Source organism: Pangasianodon hypophthalmus, chromosome 2 (genome assembly GCF_027358585.1).
Source record: "Pangasianodon hypophthalmus isolate fPanHyp1 chromosome 2, fPanHyp1.pri, whole genome shotgun sequence".
Classification (NCBI taxonomy): domain Eukaryota; kingdom Metazoa; phylum Chordata; class Actinopteri; order Siluriformes; family Pangasiidae; genus Pangasianodon; species Pangasianodon hypophthalmus.
This window is the reverse complement of record NC_069711.1, coordinates 14,663,410-14,690,687: the sequence shown is the minus strand read 5'-3', so window position 1 is coordinate 14,690,687 and position 27,278 is coordinate 14,663,410. Positions and strand designations below refer to the sequence as shown.

At 37.6% G+C, this 27,278-nt stretch overlaps 1 protein-coding gene across 4 annotated transcripts in view; it reads right to left on the bottom strand.

The window, feature by feature from the left end:
* Positions 1–1,215: 1,215 nt before the first annotated feature.
* The window catches only part of quo (quattro), a 37,053-nt gene continuing 10,990 nt past the window's right edge, over positions 1,216–27,278 (bottom strand). The window contains exons 2-23 of one of the 4 annotated variants that reach the window (XM_026918833.3): positions 25,036–25,233; positions 22,697–24,626; positions 20,553–20,729; positions 19,549–19,672; positions 17,851–17,944; positions 17,226–17,312; positions 16,673–16,789; positions 11,321–11,419; positions 11,067–11,215; positions 10,808–10,946; positions 10,519–10,641; positions 10,001–10,195; positions 8,908–9,866; positions 8,219–8,468; positions 7,978–8,067; positions 6,970–7,197; positions 6,223–6,393; positions 5,882–6,059; positions 4,953–5,069; positions 4,505–4,768; positions 4,139–4,353; positions 1,216–4,026 (exon numbers count right to left, since the gene is read on the bottom strand). In XM_026918833.3, coding sequence (XP_026774634.2) covers positions 3,985–4,026; positions 4,139–4,353; positions 4,505–4,768; positions 4,953–5,069; positions 5,882–6,059; positions 6,223–6,393; positions 6,970–7,197; positions 7,978–8,067; positions 8,219–8,468; positions 8,908–9,866; positions 10,001–10,195; positions 10,519–10,641; positions 10,808–10,946; positions 11,067–11,215; positions 11,321–11,419; positions 16,673–16,789; positions 17,226–17,312; positions 17,851–17,944; positions 19,549–19,672; positions 20,553–20,729; positions 22,697–24,626; positions 25,036–25,233 — 5,946 coding nt within the window. In that variant the 3' untranslated portion in view covers positions 1,216–3,984. The other 3 variants (XM_026918841.3, XM_026918825.3, XM_034314483.2) reach the window with 3 other exon arrangements.

Here is a 27,278-nt window from a genome sequence, read left to right as displayed (position 1 = left end):
TTCATTCATTATTATTTCTAAGAAATAAGATAATAATAATAATAATTTCTTTCCTACAAAATGTGCAATTCTACCAGAGTTCATAAGTTTTTCAGTCAGAATTTCTGATGATATTGGGCTTGCACATCATGTGGTAATGCGGTACAGTTACCCAATGCCCGTTCCCTGCTCGATGTGAGCCACACATGCAGAGTGCCAACTGTGTAGGTGATGCGGTTCAGGTAGAGATGATGCTGCCCAATCTGTACCACGCGTACACACGTAATATTACGTTATGTTTGGTATATATTTTTATTCCAAACATTGGATTTTTATTAATCCAAGGTCATTGTGTTGTAAATCTAAAGTTAAGATATGGAAATGTCACTGTGTGCTTCTGTTCTGTGTGTTTTGTTTTGTATATAATGCAGGTTATGGGAAGGAGGTGTAGAGTGCTTTAGGAAAGTTTTGGTCATATAATGAAGAACATACAACAGGTTCTGGATACATTTTCTTAACCTCTTTTGTCTCACTGATTTCAAATGGCATGTTCAAGTATAATAAAGCTTATTCAATTAAAACTATACCCTCTGGAACTGTCAAAGTGTGACACAGTACCACTGCAAACATAATCTAACCTTAACTATACAGTGTCTAACTTGTCTGTGTCAAATCTCCGAATCAGCTCTGTTTGCTTTAGCTTTGTCTAACCCTTACACTGTGTGCATAGTTGCACGCAGGCTACGTACTAATTTTGCACATAAGTTACATTACATGGGTAAAGTGCAAACAGACTTTTTCTCATGCTAAATACAAGTCATCTGTTTATCTGGAAGCCTTTTCTTTTCTCCTCTTTTCTTGTTTGTAAATTGGCTATAGCATTCCCTGTGGAAACCAGTATTAGCCAAAGCATCCTGAAACTTCTCAAATGTCTATTAATCAGTGCATTTTGCAACTACAGTACACTTTCTAGTGTGTTAATGTCCAGCCATTGCTGTGCATTATAGCTAGAGAACTTTTTTCATAAATTTGATAACAGCGCCAGTTGTATTGGAGGCCAAATACATGCAGCAATCCACCTTAGAGTCTACTTCTAATATTTCAATGGGCTCATTTTTAGACGTGTAGCAAAGATGTTTGAATTAGCATGCACATTTGGAGAGAGTGAGACAATACATTTATAGGTACAGCTTCATAAATTCTTATGAATATGGGCATGGCAAAATAATATCCCTTTGTATTTATATAAAGTAAAATAAAGTAGATCACGCACATATTTGAAGAGAATAAAGCAGTTTATTAAGAAAGGCTGTTACTGTCATTGCTGCTGTGGTAGACCACTGCGGTAGACATGATGGGTAATGTGGGAAGTTGAGGTGTTTAGAAGACTTTAAACATGACATTTCATACTGATCTTTCTGTAGGAAGATTTAAAAAATAATAATAATAATTTTGCAGTTAAATGTGTACATGTTAAATGTTTGCAGCTTTGTTCCGTCCAAACAGTAAACTGATTAACCTTCTTTCTCGTGTCATAGACGAGCTCTGATTGTATCTCTCTCTCTAGGTGTCCTGAGATGTTGCCTGTACAGACTGGGTGTTAATCTGTACATTTTGGAACAATGCGTGGAACCCTTTATTATCAACATTTATAAGGTGTTAACATAAATATTTTAGATGGGGATACAAAAAATGAAAGTTGTTGGGAGCCAGGGATCGATGAAATGAATGTGTTTGATGATTGAACCACAGCTTAAAAGACTTTGAAAATACCTGCTTTACCGTGCTGTGTTACCATGTGAATTGCAAGCCCAGTTGTGCTTACAGAGAAGAGGACATGGTTGTTAGATCCACATTCCCCATCCAATTTGTGCTGTGCATGTGTGGTGCAAATTGGGCAGGGGATGCGGATCAAGTAGCAGAGGAACCACGATACCATCAGAAAATGCCTGAAAAATTCTGGTGAATTCTGGTACAATTGCTGGTTTGATGGAGAAAAGAGTATTTTTACTCAGTATCTTGTTTCTTAGAAATAAGAAGGCATGAAAATAAATATACGTTTGACAATATAGGAAGATCAAACAATTTATGTTAGCTATAGACCCCTGGGAAAGACACGGCACTCTGATGTCAGCTGCACCTCGTAGTTGCAGAAACAAAACGGGAGTCTATAGTGATTCTTAAGAGCAGAGCCAGAATTTATTTTCTAAAATGTTGCGTTACGCTATTGAGTGTCAGAATCGGAAAAGTGTTCATAGTCACTATTGTTTTTACTCCATACTGTAGAATTCTTTTCCAAGTCAAAAGAAGACAATTATGGTTACAGGCAATTACGAAGGATAACTGGTTCGAGGAGCTCATTAAAAAATGCCCATCTTTGTAGTGCCCATTTCATCTGGCCTAAGTTGCTAACTATGATATCAGTGATATCAGAACTTGGCATGCTAACAAAGAATTTAACAGGCTTGGCTTGTTAGTTAGCTAACATGCCTAATTTATCTTACTTTAACAAACTTGTGTAGCTCACATAAAGCTACTTATTTCACTTCAAGAAATTTAAAGTTAGAGTTTATGGCATATGTCAGTAAATCGGCTTTCAATGTGACAATGATCCTCGATATTATAATCACAAAACATTTATGTCATGATTGTGTCCACAAACAACAAAGTTGTACTCAATCAAGAGGCTTGTATGCCTTCATTTTTCTATAAAAGTCTATAAATGTTTCCCAGTGCAAAGTTGCATTTACTAAATCTCCAAGTAAGGCATCATCCCAGTCTATAGGTGTGCCGTTTATAAAAGTTTACCTCACATTTCATGTGTCACTGGTCTGCATCTAATTGTGAGCACCAAATTCAGTAATTATTCTGTCAGATTTGCTGATATTATTGACAAGTCAGGAGTATACATAAATATACGCACATCCTCACACACAAGAAGAATTAGACAAATCACATTCTTTGTATAGAGACGTGCATATGTACTGTTTATGCACAAAACTAAGTATATGCATAATTGATAAATGAGACCCCAGGGCCATTCTTACACTGTTTACCAATGTTTTATAATAATTACTGAAACAAAAGCAATTTTGCACAAGCAATAAAGTTGTGTTTTTTTTAACTTTTTCTTTTTGCCACAAAAAACGTTAACATGTGAACACAATGTGAGCATTATATATTGTGAATTTGTGAGACATGGATGACTCTTATCTGCCAAAAAATTTCAACCAGATACAAATGCACAATTATAATTTTGCTTTTCACCATTTCTCTCTGAACATATTAGAATATAATTGTTTTGGCTTGGTGAACATGTTACAAACCAAAAGGAAGTCAGTTTGGGTTTGCTTGATAAACTCTCTACTTTTTTGTTGTTGATATTTTCAGTAAAATGTGTGTGTAACTTTATCTGCTGGAATCATGTAAAGAAGGGAAACAAAAGTTTGTCTTTCCTAAAGTTCCAGTAGAGTGTGTCCCTTTGCCTATTGCAGTCACACATTTTTATGCAGGTAGAAAATGCTGACTTTTAATTTTGGTTTGCTTTCACACATATACAGCACCTGTTCCAATTGCAACTGCAGAAAATTATCAGTACTTTTCACTCCCTTTTGCAATATTGCATATGCATATTTAACAGGAAACAGGAAATCATCAATCAGCTCATACAGAAAAGGAAAAACAAAATACATACAGGAACCACAATGCAATTGTAACAGTGGATAAGCTAACAATTTTGATAGCAACTAGAGTACAAAACAATGTATTGCAAACAAGTAAGCAGAAACTGCTAGATTCTAAAAATAATGTTTAAAACAATAATAAATAATATGTTGTACAGCTTAGCAATCACAATCTCCAGGATAAGGCTGTGGTGACTGAGAGCGTCCTCCTGTAATATTCAGAGAACAAGCACCAACATGTACTTTTACAAGGTTTACAAGTTGATACAAGTCGGTAGTTCCACATGGTCCATAATGCTCCTTGGTTGAAATAATATTATATTCAAACTTCAGTTGATTTTCCCATGTGATTATTCCCTTGAACCTGCATTGTGAGGAACAAGAAAAAGGAATAATTTCCATGTATAACAAATATAGACTCTGTGTACAGGTTTTTTGTTTGTTTGTTTTATTTTGTTTTTTTTAACAAAACCCACCTGGAGTGGTTGGTCCATCTTTTGGTTTTGTAGTTCAGAATATTTGTCATTGTGTTGCTGGTCTTCCTCTATTTTATGGGGGTATGGTTTCTCCAGACCAGTGTCAGACACCTCTAAGGAGTGTACCTCATGTTCTCCTCCAATCACAGACTGGAAACTGTAGCCAGAACTGCTGAAGCCACTTACACTCTCGCCCGAAGATTCTGAACTTTCCACTGGAACAAGATAGATAAAAATGACACAACTGAAAACTTTTTTGTCCAGTGTTCAGGTATTCTGACACAAGTAAGAATTCTTTTATATATTTTAGGATAAATCATGATAGAAGGTGGCCAGAGAGCATATTTTATTTTATTAAAGCCTTACCGAGCTGATTTTGCCTGACGTTTTCCTGGTCTAAGTCATGCTCTTCTGGATTAGAGAATCTTCCAGGGCCAGACATGGAAACAACTCTTCTACTAAGGCCAATGTGGTAACCAACAGGTGAGACAGATCCTCTCCCTGAGGAAGAGGATGAAGATGAGTGGCTGCAAGACGACACATAGCTGGCTGAACCAGTAGAATTCGGCCTCTGGACAGGAAATCCTCGTTCAGTGTCAGACATCCCAGAGAAAACAGGTGCCTTACAGTCTGAGAACATTAAATAAATCCAGAAACAGAAATATATGAATTACTCTATACTATAATATAAATTATTCCACCACATTATTTTATTTGGATGTGTTAACATTGTGTGTACTATAAGTAATCCTTCAATTTACCATCCATTATGTTAATATCATTGTTAATACATAAGGTATATGTTGCTCTTCACCTCGTCCTGCTAGAGCACAGTTAATGGCACGGTCGCAGATGGCAGCTTCACTGGGCTTAATGTCCATAAAAGGCTTGCTTCCAATTCCCATGAAGACCCTCTCTTGCATACGAATCTCTGTGTGAAGCATCCAGTGTAACAGCCATTAAGTAGCTATACAATGTTATGTTTAAATGCAAATGTATCTAAATAGGAGATATATTTCTCACATTTTTTGTTGTTGAAAATGGAGCAACTAATTTTCCATGAGATAATGCTCCCTTTAACATTTTTTTAGTGCTGAAACTTTTGAGTTTGTGGAATATGCTACCTTTGCAATTCAATAATAATAGCATCAAAATAGCTAAGTGTTGGAGATGTACTTTTGTTGTGCCCCATTCTGCCAGATGTATATGCCTGTTATGGTCTATGAGAGGCAAAGACAGTTGTTTTATCCCATTCATTCATTCATAGTAACCTTTTTTTCCTGATCAGAGTCAGATCCAGACCCTATCCCAGATGCAAGGCGGGAAAATACGCTGAATGGGACGCCATTCCACTACAGGGCACAACGAGCACATGCATTCACGCACTCATCTAAACCTAAAGCAATTTAGAGTAGCCAATTCACACACTGGCATGTTTTTAGGAGGTCGGGGGAAACCAGAGACGCCAGAGGACACCCACATGGACACAGGGAAGATATGAGAAACTCCACACAGGTAATAACCTGAGCTCAGGATTAAACCAGGGACCCTAGAGCTATAAGGTGACAATGCTACCCATTGCACTTTTTTTTTTTTAATTTCAAATAACAAAATATTCTTATACTTCTCCAACTGGTCATGTTCTAATGGAAACAAAATGCTGCTCTGTGCTAATGCACTATGTAATTAATGAGACACAAGGACAAATTAGTAGTCAAAGTTAGAAAAGGCCTGTCTACTGACCCCTGTTGTGTAAAGCCTGCTCCCATAAAATCCTCTCCAGGTCTTTGGTCCAGTCTTCCTTCACTTCATAACTTCTTGCCTGTAGTATGTATGTGTCCTGTGACTTCCTCCTCCGAAACCAGATTTCAAAGCACAGCCCACTATCACCGTGGTTATGTGTCATCCCAATGTCAGAGGTCTGAACAGGGAGTGGATACAGAAAAAAAGATGGGGATAAATAGAAAAAATGAGGGGAAAGTAGTTGCTTTTGGACAGATTTTTGTATTTTGCTTCAGTGTGCGACAACAGTTGAGTGATTTAAAAATATCTGCATAGGGATGTACTGTATATAGGGTGATTACCTTGAATGACTGTTTGTAGATATATATGTCATTCCCAACCACTGTCTTCTTGGTCTTGCTAAAGAGGATAAGATCTTGGAAAAGGAAAATATGTCTATAATATTTCTTCTTCCTAAAGGACACCAGGAACTCATCTTGGCGAATCAACTGCCCTTGTTCCTTCAGATTCACCTGCACAAATACACAAGTAAAAAATATATTCAGGGTAGTACAGAACTTTTTCAACTCTGTCTTCATAGTAATAAAGATATTGTTTAACACCTAGCACACAGCAAAAAGTCCATCACAGTACAGCAAAAACAACACCATGCATAAACCAGATGTATTATTAGTGCATCACGCTGTCATTTGTTTACTTAACAGTGTAAAAATAACCTTATGGAAAAGGATGTACTTTCAGAAGACTTATTTATTCAGAGCAATTTAAACCACAGAATTCTTACTCGAGCAATCAGAAGTGATGTGCTGTACTACAACATGACTATTTCTTAATAAGTTAGAAATCTATCAGCCAGGTACCCACCAATACCATATCATTTTTGTTTCAAATTCCAAATGTTAATAAGTAAATATATCTCAAGATTTCATTATTTTCATGATTTTGCCACATCATACATTAAAAGGGGAACATTCTTTAAAGAGTAGAAAGTGGTAGCACAAATTTATTTGTAATGCACTGCCAACTTTTAATCCATTTTAATTTGACCCCCTAAAGATGAACTATTCTTTCCCCTCCACCACACTCACATCACATTCCTGGATGTCATCCATAGCAAGGAGGTTGTTGCCATGACGAAGCTGGAACTGGATGACCTCCAATGCAGCTTGTAACTCGGCTTGCTCAGGAGCTTTGTGTGATGTTGCCTCACACTCCTGTAGCATGTCCTGCAGAAGCAGACTGTATTTACTGATGCGCTGCACTGGCTTCAGCAGGTATGATGACAGGTCCATTTTGTCTCCTAGCAGCTGCTGTTTCTGCTTCAGAAGTAAAATGTGTGTGTAGCACAGTATGTGTGGATTTACTAAGGAATAGTTGGGGGAATCCACAAAATAAGGCTTTCCTCCTACTTAGACATTATGTTGATGGCTCTTTTCAAGTTATAAGTTATAACCTATCAAGCACAGAAAATTGTTCAAGATCACATTTTCTGCTGTTCCTAAGACTTTTCTCCAAATACAGATGGTGACAAATTAAAGGAAAAAACAAGATAACATGTTTTACTAAGGTGTTAGGCCATAGTGAGTTGCCAGAACAGGTTTGATGTGCCATGTCAGAGATTCTATATGTTTCTGTAACTGTACTGGAGGGATGAACACCATTGTTTCAAAAGATCTTTCCTCAGCTGGAGTTTTTATGAAGGTGGAAGAAAGAGTAGTCTAACACATCACTCAAAAATCTCACATACGTGTTTGATTGGGTTGAGATCTAGTGAATGTAAAGCATTCCATAGCATTTGCCATAGCATTTTATAAACCATTCATCAAACCATTCAGTGGCTCCTTGTGTCCTGTGGATTGAGTATTGTCATCCTGGAAGAGACCACTCCCATCAGAAATGGTTCATCATAAGGTAAAGGTGATCATTCAGAAACACTTTATATTGATTTGCAGAGACACTTCCCTCTAAGGGGACAAGTGGACCCAAACTAGATAAGCAAAATGCTCCTATAACATGAGAGCCACTAGTTTTTCCTTTAATGTGTCATTCATCTGTATGTGTATCATTTCATTGTTAGAGAAATTGTTACCTCTTACCTTAAAGAACTCTTTTCCATGGTTGATCAACAGGTGGTCTGAACGAGGTTTATTTTTGCTGTAGAGAGCATAGAGACCAAAACTCTCTTTCTGGATTTGGGAAAGATGTGGGTAAGTCTCAGTGCAGACAGATAGCCATAAATAACATAATGGTGGCTTGGGAGTGCAACACTGTGAATGCTGAAAGTAATTTTTTAGAACTCTGTGTTTTAAGTGGATCATATGCAAAGAACTTACTTACATGTCGTAGAAAACATCGTCCTACACGAAAAGGTTGTCTTAGGCAAAGTTCTAGCTCTTTGAGAAAGTGGTGTTGATGGAACTCTCTGAGTTTTTCCAGGTTTCCAAAGATGCTTCCCCTTTGTCCCCTTAAATCTTGTGGTACATCTTGGCGCTCGAGTTCTGGGAAGTAGTGCTCCATAACATAGCCCAGTGCTTTCACATATTCTCTTTCTGTCTGCAACAATTCTTCCATGATGTGCTGCAATTTACTGCCCAGCCAACACAGCAACATGAAGAGTCAAATATTTTCATACTTTAAAGTTAGTAACTGCATTATTTTTTGGGGTCAGAGTTATGTTAAAAGTAATGTTTCAAGGTGATTGGTACTCTATAGCAGGATATCTCTAGTCATAGAGTACCTCTGCCATGTGATGTTGCTATGATGTCTCAAATACCCAAACATGAGAACACAAGCCCCAATTCCCATAATGTCTGGCCATTTTAAACATGCTCCACATTTAATCATCAGCATATGTTTGCTAATAAACAATATAAAGCTGCATACCAGTACTTGACATCATCACTTATAATAAATGAAACCAGACCACAGTCACCGATCGTACATTGAAAACAAATGGCCGCTTGCTTCAAGTGTGTGCATATGTTGCTCTTGTAAGTTGGGCAGGATTTCTTCTCTTGATTACTCACAGTAAGTTACTGCTGTTCTCCAGTTCTGAGGCAGAGTTGCAGTCTGAGGTATCCTTTAGCCTGTCTGGAGTTATAGGTTCCTCCTTCATCCAGCCCTGTCTTGGGCTGGACACACTAGAGCAGAAGCTCTCTTGCCGAGATATTTGAGAATCTTGATCATCCAGAGTGACTCTGGGCTTATCTCTACTATCCATTTGGATCCATTCTAGTTTCATATTGGAAAAGTCTGAGCAGAAGCTGTCTTGATGATATGTAACACATTCTCTGTCAGATAGCATCATATTGGGTTTACTGGTAGATGTGTTTTGGCACACAGATAATGGAGGCCCAGTTAACATAGGTCTAAAGCTTCTTATGCAGGAGCCCTCACTATGGGATCGGCCTAATGCTCGATTCCTCTCATTACTACCAATAAGGTCAACATTCCTGAGATCAGTCTCACTATGGTGTTCATGGGGACACTTCACTAATTTAGCGGTTAAGATGCTTTCTAATGCTGAATCTTTGTGTATATTTACAGATTTACCCCTAACATGACTGTCTTGATTCTGTGTCTGTCTATGAGCTTCACTCTGCTGAGATTGGGCCTTAACATTACCCAGGCAGGAGCTGGTTAGGCAGGAAGTAGGAGTCTGCAAAGAGGCTTCATCATTTTTCAACATCATTTCATCCCTCTGTGGAAATTTTTGAAGCTTTTGCTTTCTATCAAACTCTAGCAGCTTCTCCTCCAGTGTCTGCTTGACCTCTTGGCACACCGAACAAGCCTCACTCCACACACGGACCACTCCATGATGTTTCTCATTCATAGTGTTTCTCTTCTCCTCCTCAAAGTGCTCAGGTGAAAAGTCTTTAAATCTCTCCTGAAAAGATTTCATCTTGCTTATGTTGGCCGTCTCTGGGTAGCAGCCCATCTCCATGTGTTCCAGATAATTTCTGCATTCTTTTGCAAGAGTAAAGGCCTGACAAATAAAGATGAATTTAAATTTATTTCATAAACTTGTGTTTTTACTTGGCATTTAATTCAACATAGAGCAACTGAGTAGATCACTTCTCAGAGTATTAAATAATCACATTATAAAAGGTTTGTGCTAACCTGCTCACAGAAATGAAACAGACGGATAAATGCCTCCAGGTCAGATTTATGCTGCTTTGCTTGCAACACAAATGCTCCCAAGTTGGTTTTGAACTTTGTCATGTGAATATGGAAAATGTCAGTTTCAGGATAACATGTTCCCTGGATCTTTCCTTCCACATCTTTCATCAATGACATTGCTTTCTCTTTTCGCTCCTTTGAAAAAAAAGAAAGTTATAGTTTTCCTTGGATGTGCATGTTCTGCAGTTTCTTAGATACATTAAAAATGTCAAACCAAATAAATCTCCACTTAATCTTATCTAATACCATAAAGTGATTTTTCATAACTTGAACAGACAGTTAATTTTTCTTGCAGAAAACATTCATTTAGAGCCATAATTCACATTACATAACATATTTAGTTAGAAAATTTAACAGCTAGTTGCCCTGTGTATGGCAAGCCACTACATGGTTTATGTTACCTTCAGTGTGTGCATTTGCATTCATATATAAAAGAACATTTAGATCCATTATTCTACCTTTGCCTGAGTGAGGACAGCATGAATGTCTGCGAGTCTCTGCTCTAGTATCTCCCTGGTTTCTTCTGCTGGGTTGAGGTCCCTCTGCCATCTCCTAGCTTCCTCTTCACACCACTCTCTGCTCTGTGAATTATATTAATTCTAGTTGAGAATACAGATTCTTCCTTTGTCCACATTATTTAGGTGTTAAATTATAATCATGCTCAAGGTAGGTAACGTAAAACAAATGTACACAGCCTACATCATATCTAACATAAGGAAATTTAGCTGTACAGTGTTGTTGTCTCACTGTGTTAAGTTGTTCCTCTGTTTCCCTCAGGAGCAGCATATGATCAAGATGCTGCAGTGATTGGTTGGACCTCATAACCAGGGTGTGGACTCCTTCTTCAACCTGGTTATACAGACACATCACAGCCTTCATTGAGTCCCTGTAAAAAAAGAGAGAGCACATTTATTTTGAAAAAAAAAATTTAATCTAAATATAGTCACATTAGCATAGCGCATACCTTCTTTTGTAAAAATACTGAAATAAGATGACAAAAGCTTACCTGTAGTCTTCAGACTGAGCAAATCTACATTCTTCCTTCTGCATTCTGGCTAGTATAGCACCACCGTCCCTCTGAAGCGTGACCATATGTGTATCTTCAAGTACCTGCTTCATGGCACTCTTCTGTTCTTGGCTACACCTCCTTACATCCTGTGGTATTGGGTTGGTTAAACAAATCTTATTATAGATTACTTTAAGCCAAGGGCACTGTATATGCTACAGATTTTAAGAAAATAATCCAGTGTCCATTGGTACCTCTGCCGTGTCAGTTTTCTTGTTACTGTTCAGTTTTCTTATAGCACTCTGTAATAACAAGGCTGCTCCCTGAAGGTCCATCTCAAAGAGGAACAGTTTCTGTGGCACACACACACATACACACAGTTACTACTGAACTGATACTGGCACCTCCAATAATATGAACAACTAAATAAAAGCAGCACGAATGATAGGAGCAGTTGCCATTTTTGGGTACATCACAGTGAGTCAGTGTTACTGAACTTCTACGAACCAGTGCTCATTTATTAAACTCATGCCTGTCATGCCTTCCCACACATGCTTCACAGCTGGATTGGGACACAGTTTTGGAGCCATATTCAGACTTGGTGACTTAAGTTCAAAATGTACATCAATATGTCTGCAGGGAAAGTTCTTGTATTCAGAGCTGGTTTATGCAGATGCTTAAATTGACTTTTTGGATGGGCCATTCACATTATTAAAATGACGTGTGCAGTTCATGCCTCTGAGGTTGGTAGAATTTTCTGGAGTAGAGGTGTCTGAGATGGAGTTTTTCCAGACCACAACTTTTAAACACAACCACCTGCCTTTAAGCCCAAAAAACTGGGGGATAGATAATGCAGACTGAAGAAGAAGCACACTTTTTTCTTTGCTGCCAAATGCAATAAATAGACAATTTAAAAAATACTCTAATATCTATTAGTTTAATGTGGCCTAAAGCTAATAAATCAAGTTCATGCAGTAGCACTGTGAATATCAAGCTTCAATGAACTATTCTGACTTGTCAAATTAATAAAATAATGCCAATTTTTTAAATAATGTTTTGTATTCTAATGTAAAGAAAATGTGCCCATGGTTTGAGGGATAAGTCTTTCATCTGCTACACTTACAACTAACTTTAAGTAAGTGAAATTCATAATTTTATCTATAATAAAATCCAGTCCTTAAGGTAAGAAATGTCTCTGATTAAGCTGCTGTCTCCTCTGAACTCCTCCATGAGAGAGAGTGAGATTAAATGACATTAACCAAGACAAAACATAAATTAATTAATTAATACAGTCATATTTATGTATTAGTATTGTCCTCAAATTGTATTCCATAGTTCCATAGCCCAAAGCATGAATTCCAGGATGACATATTGTGGTCACAACAAACTGGACTTAATGCTGCTCCTGGGTCAAGCTGTTATCCTGCAAGAAAATGGACTTGTGGAGTCCATGCCTTGATGGGTCACAGCTGTTCTGGCAGTACAAGGCGGACACAATATTAGGCAGGTGGTTTTAATGTTATGGCTGATCGGTGTATATATCCTCAAGGAGCACTTTATTAGGAACACTTTACTAATACTGGGTAGGGCCTCCCTTTGCTCTCAAAACAGCCTCAATTCTTCATAGTATGTATTGCACAAGATGTTGGAAATATTCCTTTGAGATTCTGGTCCATGTTGACATGATTGCATCACACAATTCCTGCAGATTTTTCAGGTACACTTTCTCCCGTTCTACCACATCCCAAAGGTGTTCTATTGGATTCATATCTAGTGACTGGGAAGGCCAATGAAGAACATTGAACTCATTTTCATGTTCATGAAACCAGTTTGAGATGACTTGTGCTTTGTGACATGGTGCATTATCATGCTTGAAGTAGCCATTAGAAGATGGGTAAATTGTTGCCATGAAGGGATGCATGTGGTCAGCAACTATATTCAAATAGCCTGTGGGATTCAAGCGATGATTGATTGGTATTAAGGGGCCCAAAGTGTGCCAAGAAAACATTCCCCACACCATTACCCACTTCCACCAGCCTGGACTGTTGACACAACTCAGGTTGGATCCATGGATTCATACTGTTGGTGCCAAAGTCTGACCCTACCATTTGTGTGCCTCAGCAGAAATTGAGATTCATCAGACCAGGCTACATTTTTCCAGTTTTCCATTTTTGGTGAGCCTGTACCCAATGCAGTCTCAGCTTTCTGTTCTTGGTTGCCAGAAGTGAAACCCAATGTGGTCTTCTGCTGTTGTAGCCCTTCCACCTCAAGGTTCAACATGTTGTGAATTCTGAAATACTTTTCTGCTCACAGTTGTACAGTGGTAAGTATAACCATTCTCCGTTGCCCTCTCTCATCAACAAGGCATTTCCTTCCACAAAACTGCTGCTCACTGGATGTTTTTTCTTTATTGCACCATTCTGAGTAAACTCTAGAGACTGTTGTGTGTGAAAATCCCAGGAGATCAGCAGATATAGAAATACTCAAACCAGCCTGTCTGGCAGCAACAATCATGCCATGGTTTTTCCCCATTCTGATGGTTGATGTGAAAATTATCCAAAGCTGCAGGCCCATATCTGCATGATTTTATGCACTGCACTTTTATGCACTCCATGAATTAATAGGTGTACAGGTGTTCCTAATAAAGTGCTTAGTTACTGTGTGTGTCTCATAAATAATTTATTTATATATATATATAATTATTATAATTATTTACGACTCTTCACATTTGATACAAGAGGGTTGCCGAGTAAGAGTCATTAGTATGGGCACTTAAATGGGATCCTCCTATGCAAACCTCTTCAATGGATTTGTTGAGCAAAGGTTCTTTAAACAATTTATTGGACATATACCCACACTATTTCTTAGGTACATTTTTGGTTTTGCTAACTGCACAGTTGAGAAGCTCCAGATTTTTATAGCCCTGGAATATACATGGAGTATTGCTCATCCTGGCTTAAGCATACCATTTATAGACATATCCTTGAAGTCAGTGCATTCACTTTGAAAACCACCATCGATTACAAACTGACAGACTCTCATTCCTACCCCTTACATCCTAAGCACTGCAAAAATTCCATCCCTTATTCACAGCTAAAGCAACTTAAACACATCTACAGTGAGAATGAAGACTTTCTACTGAAAAGTAAGGAACTGTGCAATTATTTTTACAATCGTGGATTCCCTGAAAAGGTAATAGATAAGATTAGTCATAGATAATGCCATGGCCCGTGTTACCACTACTGAGAGAACAAATGCACGAATCTCTACACATTCCATTGCTATGACAGCGAATTCCTTTAGTGCTTACATATCATCCCAGTAATAAAACAGTGATGGATATTATATTTAAAAACTACAAAATCCTTCAGGATATACTGAGACACCTTCCCTGTTTAAGGAACCTCCACTCATCTCCTACAGAGGAGATCAAAGACAGGAGTCAGGGGTAAATTAAATAATCAGGCTAATAGAATCTATGGCACTCTTGCATGCAACTGTTCTAGTCATGCAAATTCATTAATATAGTCACTAAAATCATAGGCCCTAAACGATCATTTTTTATTACCCATCACTCCTTGTGCATCACTGCAGGAGTTGTTTTTCCTGTAAGAGATGTAGTCAGCTATGCATTGGAGAAACCAAGAGGGGACTTGCCAATCGTTTTGTCAAAATCCTTCATACCATCACAATGAAAGATTTCTCCTTTCCAGTGGCAAGACACTTTAACAGTGATGGACATAACATTAATGATATCTCTGTGTGCATTGCCAGTTGTTGTTATAGGAGCAATGAATTGAGGAAACGTAAGGAGAAGGAGCTCATCTACACTTTTGGAACTCTGGGACCCCAAGGAATGAATGTTGTGTATTCCATCATGAAGCATTTCAAATATCCACTGGTTTTACTTCATCCCCAGAAGAACTCTGCCTGCACAGCTAATGAAGCAATTTTTTCCAAATAATTTTTTTTCCAAAAAGATGAATATGAGATGATAGTATTAGAACAGCAAGGCCAATTCTTTTGTTTTTGCTATATACTGAAGACATTTGTTTTGAAATGATAGTTCAGAATTTCAGCTTTCATTTCTTGATATTAACATCTAGTATTAAACAACTTAGAACATGACACCTTTTGTTTGAACCCACCCATTTTTCATGTGATCAAAAATATTGGAACATGTGACTGACAAGTGTTTCTTTTTTTTAGATTGATTGTTTAAACAATTAATAGCTCTCTATGTCTACTCTTGGTTTGAGCCCTGGGTTTTGCCATGAAGACTGCATTTGTGGTTAAAAAGGAACCCAAGATGAAGACCAGAGAGCTATCTATGGGAGAAAAGAAAGCCATGAGCAAAGAGGGAAAATCACACATGTATTATCCATAGCCATTGCAACAATGTGGAATGTCCTGAAAAAGAACGAAACCACTGGTGTTCTAACAAACAGACATGGAACAGGTCGGCCAAGGAAAACAACAGCCATTGATGAGGCAAACACTGTGAGAGCTGTGAAGAAAAACCCAAAAACAACAGTGAGTGACATTACCAACAACCTCCACAGGGCAAGGGTGAAGGTATCGCAATTCACCATTCGAAGAAGACTTTGAGAGCAGAAATATAGAGGCCATACCACAAGATGCAAACCAGAATCTGAAGGCCAGACTGGAGAGGAGCCACAAAAGTTCTGTAATAAAGGTTAATAAAGTATGGAGAAAGAACCAATCTGCTCAAGATCCAAAAAATAAGAGCTCATCAATCTAGAACGGTGGAGGTAGTGTAATGGCTTGGGCTTGCTTGGATGCTTTTGGAATGGGCTCACTACCCTTTATTGATGATGTAACTCATGATAGTAGCAGCAGAATTAATTCAGAAGTCAACAGAAACATTTTGTCTGCCAGTTTACAGAGAAATGCATCCATTCTAATTGGGAGGACCTTCATTATGCAGCAAGACAGTGACCCACACTTACTAAATATTAAGTGTTATTTAATTTAATTTACTTTAACATTATCTGTTCCTATAGTTTTGATCACCAAAAAATTAAGCAATCTGGACCAAAGGTACCATGTTCTAAATTGCTTAAAACATCTACAGTATATGTAGATGTCAAGAAATGAAAAATGAAATTCTGATCTATAATTTCAAAACAAATGTCTTCTGTGTAGAGCAAAAATACCAGAATTGGCCTTGTAGTTACAATACTTTTGGAGGGGACTGTATATAGTCCATGACAGAAAGTTGTGCCAGTGATTTGAACTGTGCCTTACACTTATTTGCCTGAATCATTAGTTTAACCCAAGTTTGTTTAACTCAAGACCAGAGGCTCAAAAGGCCTAAGAACTGCCATGTAGTTTAGTTTACATTTACAACACTGTAACACCTTTCTGTAGAATACATAACAGCTGGAATGAATGAGTACAGTCACTATAACTGGAAAGATGATACATATATTTCTGTGATATGTCCTAACTCTTGGGAAAATAAAACAGATAAAAATTTGATTAGTCAGCTAACACCGAAGCCAGCTGCTTTTTTCTCTGGAAAGAATGCCTTAATAATGACATGACATCGAGCAGTTGTACTGAATAACTGTGTATTTTCTTACTTGGTAGAATTGTAGCCAGTCAGCGTGATTATAAGGGAAAGATCCTCCAAATTCACTGGTCAGCTGCTGTCCATCAACACTCTTATGAAGAGTTTTTAGTGAAGTAATAATATCCATCTGGATTGTGTCAGCGTAGAAAGAAAAAGAATGTTTGTTTTAAAAAAAATACGACTTAAGCACAGATGTGAAACAGAGTGGAGTGTGTGTGTGTGTGTGTTGTGGTGTATCCATTAGATAATCATATTTACCCCTTTGTTAAAGGAGTAATTAAAATAGTAAGAATAGTAAAAAAATAGTAAATAAAAAAATATCTAAGCAAATATGTGAATATTAGTACATATATGATTTTTGGATTTAACTTCCATTACTCATTAGCTATATTAACCTAGTAGCTACAGTGCAAAACTAATTCACCAAATATGTTTATGTGTATATAAAAGAAAAACAATGTACATTTGATTTTTTGATTTAGTAAAACTATTCCCTTAAGCACAATTTCCATGTTGGAAAGTTATAATCAACAAGTTTACTGCACCATTCAAAATATTATTACCTGTAATCCTGGTGGCCTGTCTGCTCGAGGACTTTGGTCTTTTTCCACCAACAACAAGACACTGTGCACAGCACGAGGAACCTGCTCCTAAAAATCAACAGGTCATTTTATGCATATTTGTGCATATGTTTGCACCTTTCAATTCAATTCCATTTTATTCGTATAGTACTTTTAACAAAAAACATTATCACAAAGCAGCTTTACAGAAATGCAGATTTAATTCTGTAATGAGTAAGCCAAAGGAGACAGTGGCAAGGAAAACTCTCTGAGATGACGTGAGAAAGAAATCAGGAAAGGAACTGTTTTCAAAATGCCCATCCTCTTCTGACATCTGATAGCGGGGTTTTAAATCATACTAAATATGTTGAAGGTTGTTCAGTATGAGCATACTACTTTAATACTTTATTATTATTTAATATTTAATATTAATATTCTTTAATACTACAGTAGCAGTTCTTAGGTACAAGTCTATAGTATAAACTGATATCACAAAACTGGAAATTAAGAAAGAAAGTTTAATGTGATACTAAATGTTTAGTAGTATGTAACCGGTTGTCTCTTTCTCTGTCTTCGGGATATACAAATAACTCGATCATTATAACTAGTATGAAGATACTGAACTCACCTGGACCATTAGCAAAGCCTTATAGAGCACTGAGGGAACTGGACAGTTCCGGCTGTTAATTATGACTGTTAATCCCAGATCTCTCACTTGTCTCCTACAATGGGTTACACAGAAGTTCAGTAAACCACAGAGGAGTCACTTTGTAAATAATTATGAATAATTTGTTTGTGCTGTTCCACAGCTATGTTTGAGGATCTTACTGCTATATGAATCTACAATTGTGAAGAAAATTTTCTTGAAATATCTGCATGACTTGAATCATAATATTAAATAGTTATAATAATCACTGATGGAAAACTATGTGAACTTCAAGGATACTGAATGAAAAAGCATGTAAGGTGTTGGTTTGTCCACCTTACAAAAAAAATCTGCTCTTCACAACAGTACATTGTGACCCAGTTAAAGATTTAGAGGACCACATTAGGCTGAAAAGGGTTAAGTTTGCTGTAAAGGTGGGTCTCCATTGTTTCATAGTCAGACAGAATTTACAGACAGAAACAGAGGAAATTCAGCTCAAGTCAAGTGGATTTTTATGTCATTCCTCCATGTAACTTCAAGACTGTGAGGCAACACAAAATATTACAGTGAATATAGCTAGCTGTTACAAAGTATATCAGTGGTCCTGTACATATAACAGAATTGACAATAAAGTTGACTTTGACTTTCGTGGGATGTTGTCAGTGCAATTAATGTGAGAAGAATTGAAAATTCTCAAACAAGGGGTAAAAAAAAAACACTAAATTAACAGCTAATAATCTATAGTCTTTACTTTCACTTAATGAATGTATTTATGTAGGGGTCCATCCCTGCCTTTACTGACTTCCTCTTCTGGTATGAAGACATGCTTGTGGTACGTGTTACTACAGCAGTGGTGGCTCGGTGATTAAGGCTCTGAGATACTGATCAGAATGTTGTGAGTTTACAGCACAGCCAAACTGCCTTTGAGCAAGGCCCTTAACCTATTGTGCTCCATAGATGCCATCTTATTTCTGACCCTAGTTTCCCATTTCTTCATCCCTCATGAGTATGCACTTAACTGCATATTGTGCAAGCATATCTTCATGCTGCAAAGAGGATGTCAACAAAGGCAGGAATGACCCCTTATATTTATGAACCTACAGTGAGTAGGAAGACACTTAACCATAGGGGTGTTTATGAGAGGTAAGCACCACTATCAGTCAGTTCCTATTGATGGGAATTAAATTCTTTTCAAATAACAATTTAAATGCAATCGAACCAGAAATCAGAAAATTTGAAACTAAGCTACATTAAGTTATTAAAGCTATGTACACACTGGCTACTAGCTTAAGGAGTATTCAGCAGTCTTTTTGATTGAATCCTTAAAGATTCTATGTAAAGCCCTACAACAGGGTGGTTCCCTCTTGATAACAAAAGAAATTATAAGTGGCATTTAAATTGGACATAGTCCAACATAGTCCAACATAGTCACAGTTTACAATCAGTTTGTAGTCTAAAACTCATAAGAGATTAGACATGTTAAATCCAGGTGAACTAACTTAATGGTGTAAATTACTTTACTAATTACTTTGAGCTGCCTCATTCTGCCATCTAGTGGTCAAGATATGATGTTACAGTTGCACCCAAAATGTATGTTTACTATAAGGCCAATTCAGTTGACAAGTCTCTGCATCAAAACAACTAAACAGATAATCAAACCTAAAACCTTTATTCAGGTACCTCGGAATGGTGTGAAGATAAAGGACCAGTTTGCAGAGTACTAGAGGAGAGAGCAGAGGGGATGCCCAGCCATTCTTCCCCCCATGGACTTCAAGCACAGCTCTGCCAGCTCTGTCACGACTGCCTATGGGAGGCACAGGAAAGACAGTATTACACAGACAAACAGTAATATTATGTGTGTGAATTTTTGGGAACAAACTGATTTTTTTTTTTTTTGTAAAATAATAATAATCAGTGTAAGGCTTTTAGATTTTATCTACCACTTATCCAGCGCTAGTAGGCTGGCATGTGCTCCACAGGTTCAGAATCCATCCATGTGTCTATATATGTTTGTTGCTAGTGTGTAGTGAGGTATCTTAATGTTTATGTACAGAAACAGATTACACTGGCATAATCAGTCAAAAGCATATCCTGCATTCAACGTCTGTTTGTCCAAGAAAGCCCTCGGTGCAGAACCAAAAGTCCATGGGGTGGCATCAGACCTGTTCCACCTCCTCCTACCTGGGTGGAGTTTCTGTGGGTTTCAGGCTGGATTAGTGTGTTGTTGATAAGTGTGTTGTTCCACATTGTACAACATTTTGTGGGTTAGGTCCACCCCTGGGCTATTGGTTTTCAGCAAAGACTATCTGTAAATGATAAACTGCCATCGAAAGCAGGATATACCTTTGTCAGATTTTATCAGTATAATCCATTTGTGTACATAAACATAAAGGTAACTAATCACTTATTAGCACATCAATGCACATCACAACCTATTAGTGGAGGGATAAGTGGTAGATAAAATCTAAAACCTTTATAATTATTTTTTTAAATGACTTGGGATTTACATCAGCAGTTTTCCTTGATTTAAGATAGGTTTAAAATACAGTGACTAGCTTTTGCAAAGCAGTCTAAAAACAAAAAAGCTTCAAAAACAGTATATTGCTATTGACTTTGGACAAATAAATATTTTAAATAAATGAATAACTAAATTGAATAAAATATAGATGCTCAGAACAGGTCACCTGGCAGACAAATGATGCCCAGTTGGAGAACATTCTTGATGGTGGGGTCATGTGAAAGGGCAGTAAGCTGACTTCCATGTTCAGGAGAGACACTTTGTAATTGTGCTGAGGAGCTCTGGAGCACTGCCCCATTCTGAAGTGCAGTAAACTGTTCAACAGACCCAGCAGCTGACATGTCTTAAAATGCAAAAGAAAATTAAGCATTTACTTTTTTTTTCTACAGCACAAATTCAACCTATAATCAAATGTCCTTATGCCCTATTACATCAGCATGGCATTGTTATCTTTGTGCGATGACCTAACCCAGTAAACCCTATAACCTACTCTGAAACTTTCTGTGTCCTTATAGCACACATAGTACAGGTAATACAGTGGACATAAAAGTCTACACATCCCTGATAAAATTGCATGTTTTTCTGGTATAAAAAATGAAACCAAGATAAACCATGTCAGATCTTTTTCTACCTTTAATGAGATATAGTAATAAAAAAATGAACAAATAAAACAGAAACTTTTTAGAGAAAAGTTGTGGTTCTCCACTTTTTGATGATTGTCTTATGTTTTGGAAATTCTTTTGTACTCCTGTCCTGTTCAAAACCTTTCCACAATGAGATCCCGTACATGCTTTGTAAGCTCATTGCGGACCATGGCTTCAGCATGGAGATGTCAAGAATACGTCAAGAAAATCCTGATCTTTATCTGGAGTTAATCAGAATCAATGATTCTGTATGATTATTACTTTTGAATAAGAGTGTGAATGTTCATTTTAAGCATGGTCACATGCTCCATTATGAAAGGGTGTGCACACTTATGCAACCAGGTTATTGTAAGTTTTTTTTCTCTAAAATATTTCTATTTGTTTTTCACTTTTTATATCCACTGTATATCCCATCTGAGTAGACATGTTCGTTGTAAATATTCCATTATATCTGATGGGAAAAGATTTGTTGTTGATTTTATTGATTTTAAGTTTATTTTCAATAAAATAACAATAAAATACAGGTGATATTCAAAAGGCCTTGTGGGGGTTTAAGTAAGCTACTGAGATTCTAGCATAGATCTACTGATGATGAAGTGCACCCCTACAACAAGAGATTATAATAATTGTCAAAACAATCACTTTGCATTAAAGTTAGAAGATGTTGTGATGATCATGCGCACATGATGAAGAAACTCCCATCATTGTGATTTATATGGAGATTGTTTATGATGCACAAATCAATCATAATTATTACAAATGTCTTTCGACAAGATTACTTAACAGATATATTTCTGGAAATCCCATCTGGACAGTACTTTAGTTATTAATTTCCAAACTGCTGTTATGACCATTCGGCTACACTATGTGGTGCAGTTGGGCACTTTCTCTCTTTCTCTCTCTCCCTCTGATTAACACACACTGTTAACTACAGTACAACTAAGTCTCTTTTGTCTTCACTTAAAAAAAGACATCAAACAGCCTTTTCCTGCAGAGGAGAGTGAGGGAGCAGTTATTTCTGGCCCTTCGTGCTGGAATTTTGTCCAGCATAAATGGCCTCATTCTGCTGAAGTGGGGGATGAGATGGAGGCGAGGAGAATTCCCTACTAGAATGCTGTACAAACTACGACCTATGACACTTGGCCCCATGTCATTATGTACTCTTTTTGGATGACCTTTTGTCAGGACAAACTGTCAGGACTGCACATTCCACTCTTTGTGAAGGAGATGAGTCAAAGTCATCTGTTGATCAGACCATTTGTAAGGGACCAGTTTTGTAATAAGCATGTTACATGACATTGTGCTGACCCTCTTGCCGGATGTCGACCAGACATACACACAGCTAGAGCATAGTCTACAAAGCAGATGTGTTTTCTCTTCAAACAATCACTCATATCAATCATGTTTGCACATGTTTATGTATAAGGTGGGCTGTAAAAGATACATATTACACAGAGAGGTATCTACGATCCAGTCACATCCCATTTGAAAACAAAAGTAAGGTTTGGATATAAACATAACACATTTGTTTCAAATTAAATCTACCATGGAATGACTATTCTCTAATCGAAAACATCACTGAGTGAGGAAACCCATGAAAGCCAATAACAACTTTATTTTAGGATGTAACTTTGTAGCATGTAATGAATTCTTTGTTGCTTCATACCATTTTTTGCTGCTTTCCGTCTGTCTAGTTTTGGCGACACAAGTCCAAAGGTAGTGTATTTCTTGCTTCGTTGGACCTGAACTCCAGGAACCATGGGAATGATCTCTGGACAAACATCACTGCGACTCCTGCTGGCTGGCCTATCCTCCTGCGAACACTCCATGGCTGGCTCTGATACTGAGGAAGCAGAGCGGGCTTTAGACCTGCTTTTCCCCAAACCTTTCAATACCTGTGCAGGGTTTTCACCACACTGCTTGTTTACACAGTTAGGTCTTTGTTCTGATTGACTGTGTTGTTCTTGAAGCATGTTTAGACTGTTCTGTGGGTGAGGAAATAGAGAAGGTCTCTGTCCTGTAGGTTGTTGAAGCGATTTATGAGGAGTTGCAAGGCCATACACAAACTGATCTATTTGCCTTCCCTTGCCTACACCTTGACATTTGTAGGCACCAGTCTCTTGTCGGTGACTTCTATGATCTGGCAAAGCTCTTAGTCCCATTTTGGGCAAGGGTTGTGTTTTGTGATGCTTATGCACACTGGTCCACATTTGACGGGGTTCCTGCTCAGTCAGGCAGTGTTGCCTGTTGACATTAACTGCTCCAGTGTGTTCCAGTACAGTTTTCTGAAGATTGTCTGGAGGTTTTTCAGTAAGCAAGTGCTTTGGCTGTTCAGCTGTGTTGAGACTTGGCAGTGCTGTGTTCTGGGAAAGGTGTATCGCATTCATATTAATTTGAACTAAGTTCTGATCTTGCTGACCTGAATCTGGACAGGACTGTATCAGATTTTGTCCAAGTTGGGTTGAACTCTGCACTGGTGAACTGCTGAAAGACTCACTCCCAAGGTCAACCCCTTGTGCCTCATAGCCTGGTTCTGCTTCTCCTAAGCCTGGCCATGTTTCATCCAGGGGCAGTATTGTGTTTGCCTTCTCAAAACTTATTGGGTTTTTTATCGCTGCTAGGTAAGACTGACGATGCCTACCCTTGGATTCAGAACCCTTCTTTGGTTCTTCGGAAAACTGATTACTTCTTGAATATGGAACACAGTGCTCATCCATCATTTCAGAGGCTTGAACACATGGGGTGCTGCCTCCTTTTGATAGAGGGGAATGAGGTCTGAAAGACACTGGAACTGAAGGTATAACAGCTATTTTAAAGCTTAAAGCATCCTTCTCTTTTGCAAAATCCAAAAGATCTACATACTCCCCCTCCAGCTCTCGACTGGGCCTACTGTCCCACGTATTTGGGGAAACCCAACCAACAGGTTTGCCTACAGAATTGCTCACAGGTTTCCCTTGTTCTGTCTTAACAAATCTATTGCCACTTTTCACTAATTGATGTGAAACTGCAACACTATTTTTAGCTGGAAGGATCATGGTTTCTGGTTCAAGAGTTGTTTTGGGAAAAGACATGTTTACAGGAAACTGTGAGTTGGGCTCTTCCTCAGAATTATCTTGCTGTATTAAACCTGCATTTGTGCATGTTTTAGACTCAACCTTCTGCCAAGCTTTTGGCCTGTCCAGAAATTCAGGGTTGATCACTTCTGCCCAGGGCACCTTCACAATCCCCTGATCAGAAGAAAGCACACATTGATGTAGCTGATTTCCATGTCGACCCTCATTGATTTCCTTCAACCACGCTTCAGTGAAAATGCATGGGTATGATGTCTCTGGGATGGGAGTCTCCTCCACGGCAGGGCCTTCTTGTGCCCTAAAACCTGCTAGTAACACCAGATCCTCCTGTGCCAAGAGATCTTCCTGCACAAGGAGGCTCTTAAGGACTATACGGGCTGACTGTTCGCCAAAGGGTTCCACCTGCAAGTAGAAGTCTCCCGGACGTAACAGTAAGGGGTTAATGGGGGCTAGCTGGATCACCACACGGTCTCTCAAACAGAGTGGCCAACCTTCACACCGGAACAAAACATCAGCGTACTCAGCCTAGAAAGAGAGGAATGGAGGAAAGGATTATGATTTAAAACCTTTATTAACATTCTATTAACTTTGAGCATGAATGATTTATTGAAACTAAATTTTTTTCTGCATGATCTTACCTTTTCACTATGGATTGTAGGTAAATATTTTTGAGTCTGGTCATATTTGATTGTTCCTTATTTAAAAAAGAAGAGGCTTTGGTGTGCACAAACACATCTTAACCTCATTCAAAGGAATTGTAATGATAATACAGGAAAGAATATATTTCCCATACTATACAGTAATCTTCAAGCATATGTGTAGTGCTGAATGATTAGTCTAATGTTTGATTTTAATTGAAAATTTCAGATGATGATGTAGAAGACTAGTAATTTAAATTACTTCACTATTTTTGTGATTAATGTGTTGTACTCACACAGGCAGCCTGTTGCACACTCTCTAGGATGTGTTTGGCTGGAATGAGGTAATCCAAAAAGCACTGCAGTGCGTCTCCCTGGTAACGTGCCTCGATGGTACGAAAGAGCTGGCTCAGGACCGTTGGAGCAGTGGCCTCAAATGGGGGGTAAAGAGATGACAGTGCACTCTGAATGGACCAGTCCAGAGAAGAGGAATTCTGAGAGAGATGTCAGAGAGAGAGAGAGAGATTGGGAGAGAGGATCAATAAAGATTGCAATATATTGGGAATGCACAAATGAAGAGTAGTATGTAACAAGCTGTTTTAACATGACATCTGGGAAACCACCTTTTGTTTGCTTTGTCTTAGAAGTGCTAGGATGTCCTAGAAGTGCTAGGATTAATTTTATTTCTGTTTAAGCAAGGAGTGCATTTTGGAATATTGTGTTGTTTTCCAGTCACAGCTCATTTAAAATGCTTAACCACCCACAGAAGAGAACCAGACTAGAACAGAAAAAAGAAAACATAATAAAACATGGTCTGAATCACATGCGTGCAATTTGTGCATAATTACACTCCACTTTGTGTGAGTTTACGTGAGTGTGAATAAGGAGTATGTGGGTAATGGTTTACACTAAGGGTACTTTAACTCACCTTATTTACTGTTTTAGGTAACTACAGAATTAACACACTGTAAATAATGACAAAAGTTAGCAATAAAATAAACAATAATTGTTACATAAATAATACACATATGCAACTAAATGTTTATTCCATCCAAAATGGACAGTGACTAGTAAGGCTCCCTGTAAAACATGTAAACTATGAATTCTAGCATTCTCATACCATAAGTAATAATAAAGTAAACATCCATTGACGTTTAAAGACTGACTTAAAAATTAAGCTCTGCATTAACCAATGTTTATGTTTCATTCATGATTAAAATAAATCTACATAAATTAGCACGTTGATCATGTTGGTCAGTGGGTGTAATTGTTTCAACAACCTTAAGTTGCACTTTTACGGAATTTAATGAATAAACCAAGAAGAATAAAATCATTGATAATATGAATAATACTATTTAAATAGGACACTAGTTCATATTGCTCATTATGGACTTAATTATAGTCATGGATAGAAAAACATTAGTTATAGCATGTATGATATATGGCATTACTTATGCCATTACTTACTTTTTTGTAAAGTGGGAAAGTCTCAACACAATCTAGTTGAAGCAATACAGTAGATGCAGTCTAACATGTGAATGCTACGATATAGGCTTAAAACCAAAATAATATTCAATGTTCAATCACCTTACAAGAAACATGCAGAAGTTCAGGTATGTCAGATATGGATTTTCAGTTAAGACTATCTCTGGCAGTTTTTAAAGCTATTTAAAAAAGATCAACCTACAGCTATGAGATTATAGGTACAATTAATCATGCAGAATACTGCAGCCAGATGCTGTTGATTGCTGTGCTTGAATAAGATCTCAGACAGGAAGTATTTTATCTGTCTGGAACGGCGAAACAAACAACCAAGTCCACAGAAAGAAGAAACACCCATAATATTACTCTCAGAGAACTGTTATCTGCAAGTCATTCTCTTAATATTACAATAATCTTGGTGATTTAGGCTTCAATCTAGCCTCAGTTATTTCAATAAAACTCATTTGAATACTTACACTATACACACCTGAACCACACATGCACACACACTTACACACAAACACACACATTAGCGGTACAGTGCATCTATTATAACCCGATTTCCAACTATCAGACTGTTGTTAGAAATGACTACTCAGTTGTTTCTTGGTCACACTGCATCATTAGAGCTAAGAGTCTTGAGTTTATGAAGGTGCTAATTATATATGTAGTTGCTGTTGTCTTTTTACGTGAGGACCAAAAATGTGTCAAAGTCAGTTGGAGACACTGAAAATCATTCTATATGTCAAAATCAATTGTTTGGTATATTATAAAACAAGCTAGTCTACTATAAAGTTTAATCAAGTTTGTAGACAACTGTATTGAATAACAAAAACAACCAAATGCTTATATTCATTTCCGTCTACTGAACAGATCAAAAACACTCCCTAGGATGTCAAGTGTCAAATGCTAATGTAGAGACAAAAACATGCCTATTTTCGTAACCTCAGAAATTTCACCACAACATGAAAATTATTCATAATTTTCAAAAATATAACATTCACATTTGAGGTAGGTGATGTGCCAAAAAAATATCAAAAATATCAGAAAAAAAAAA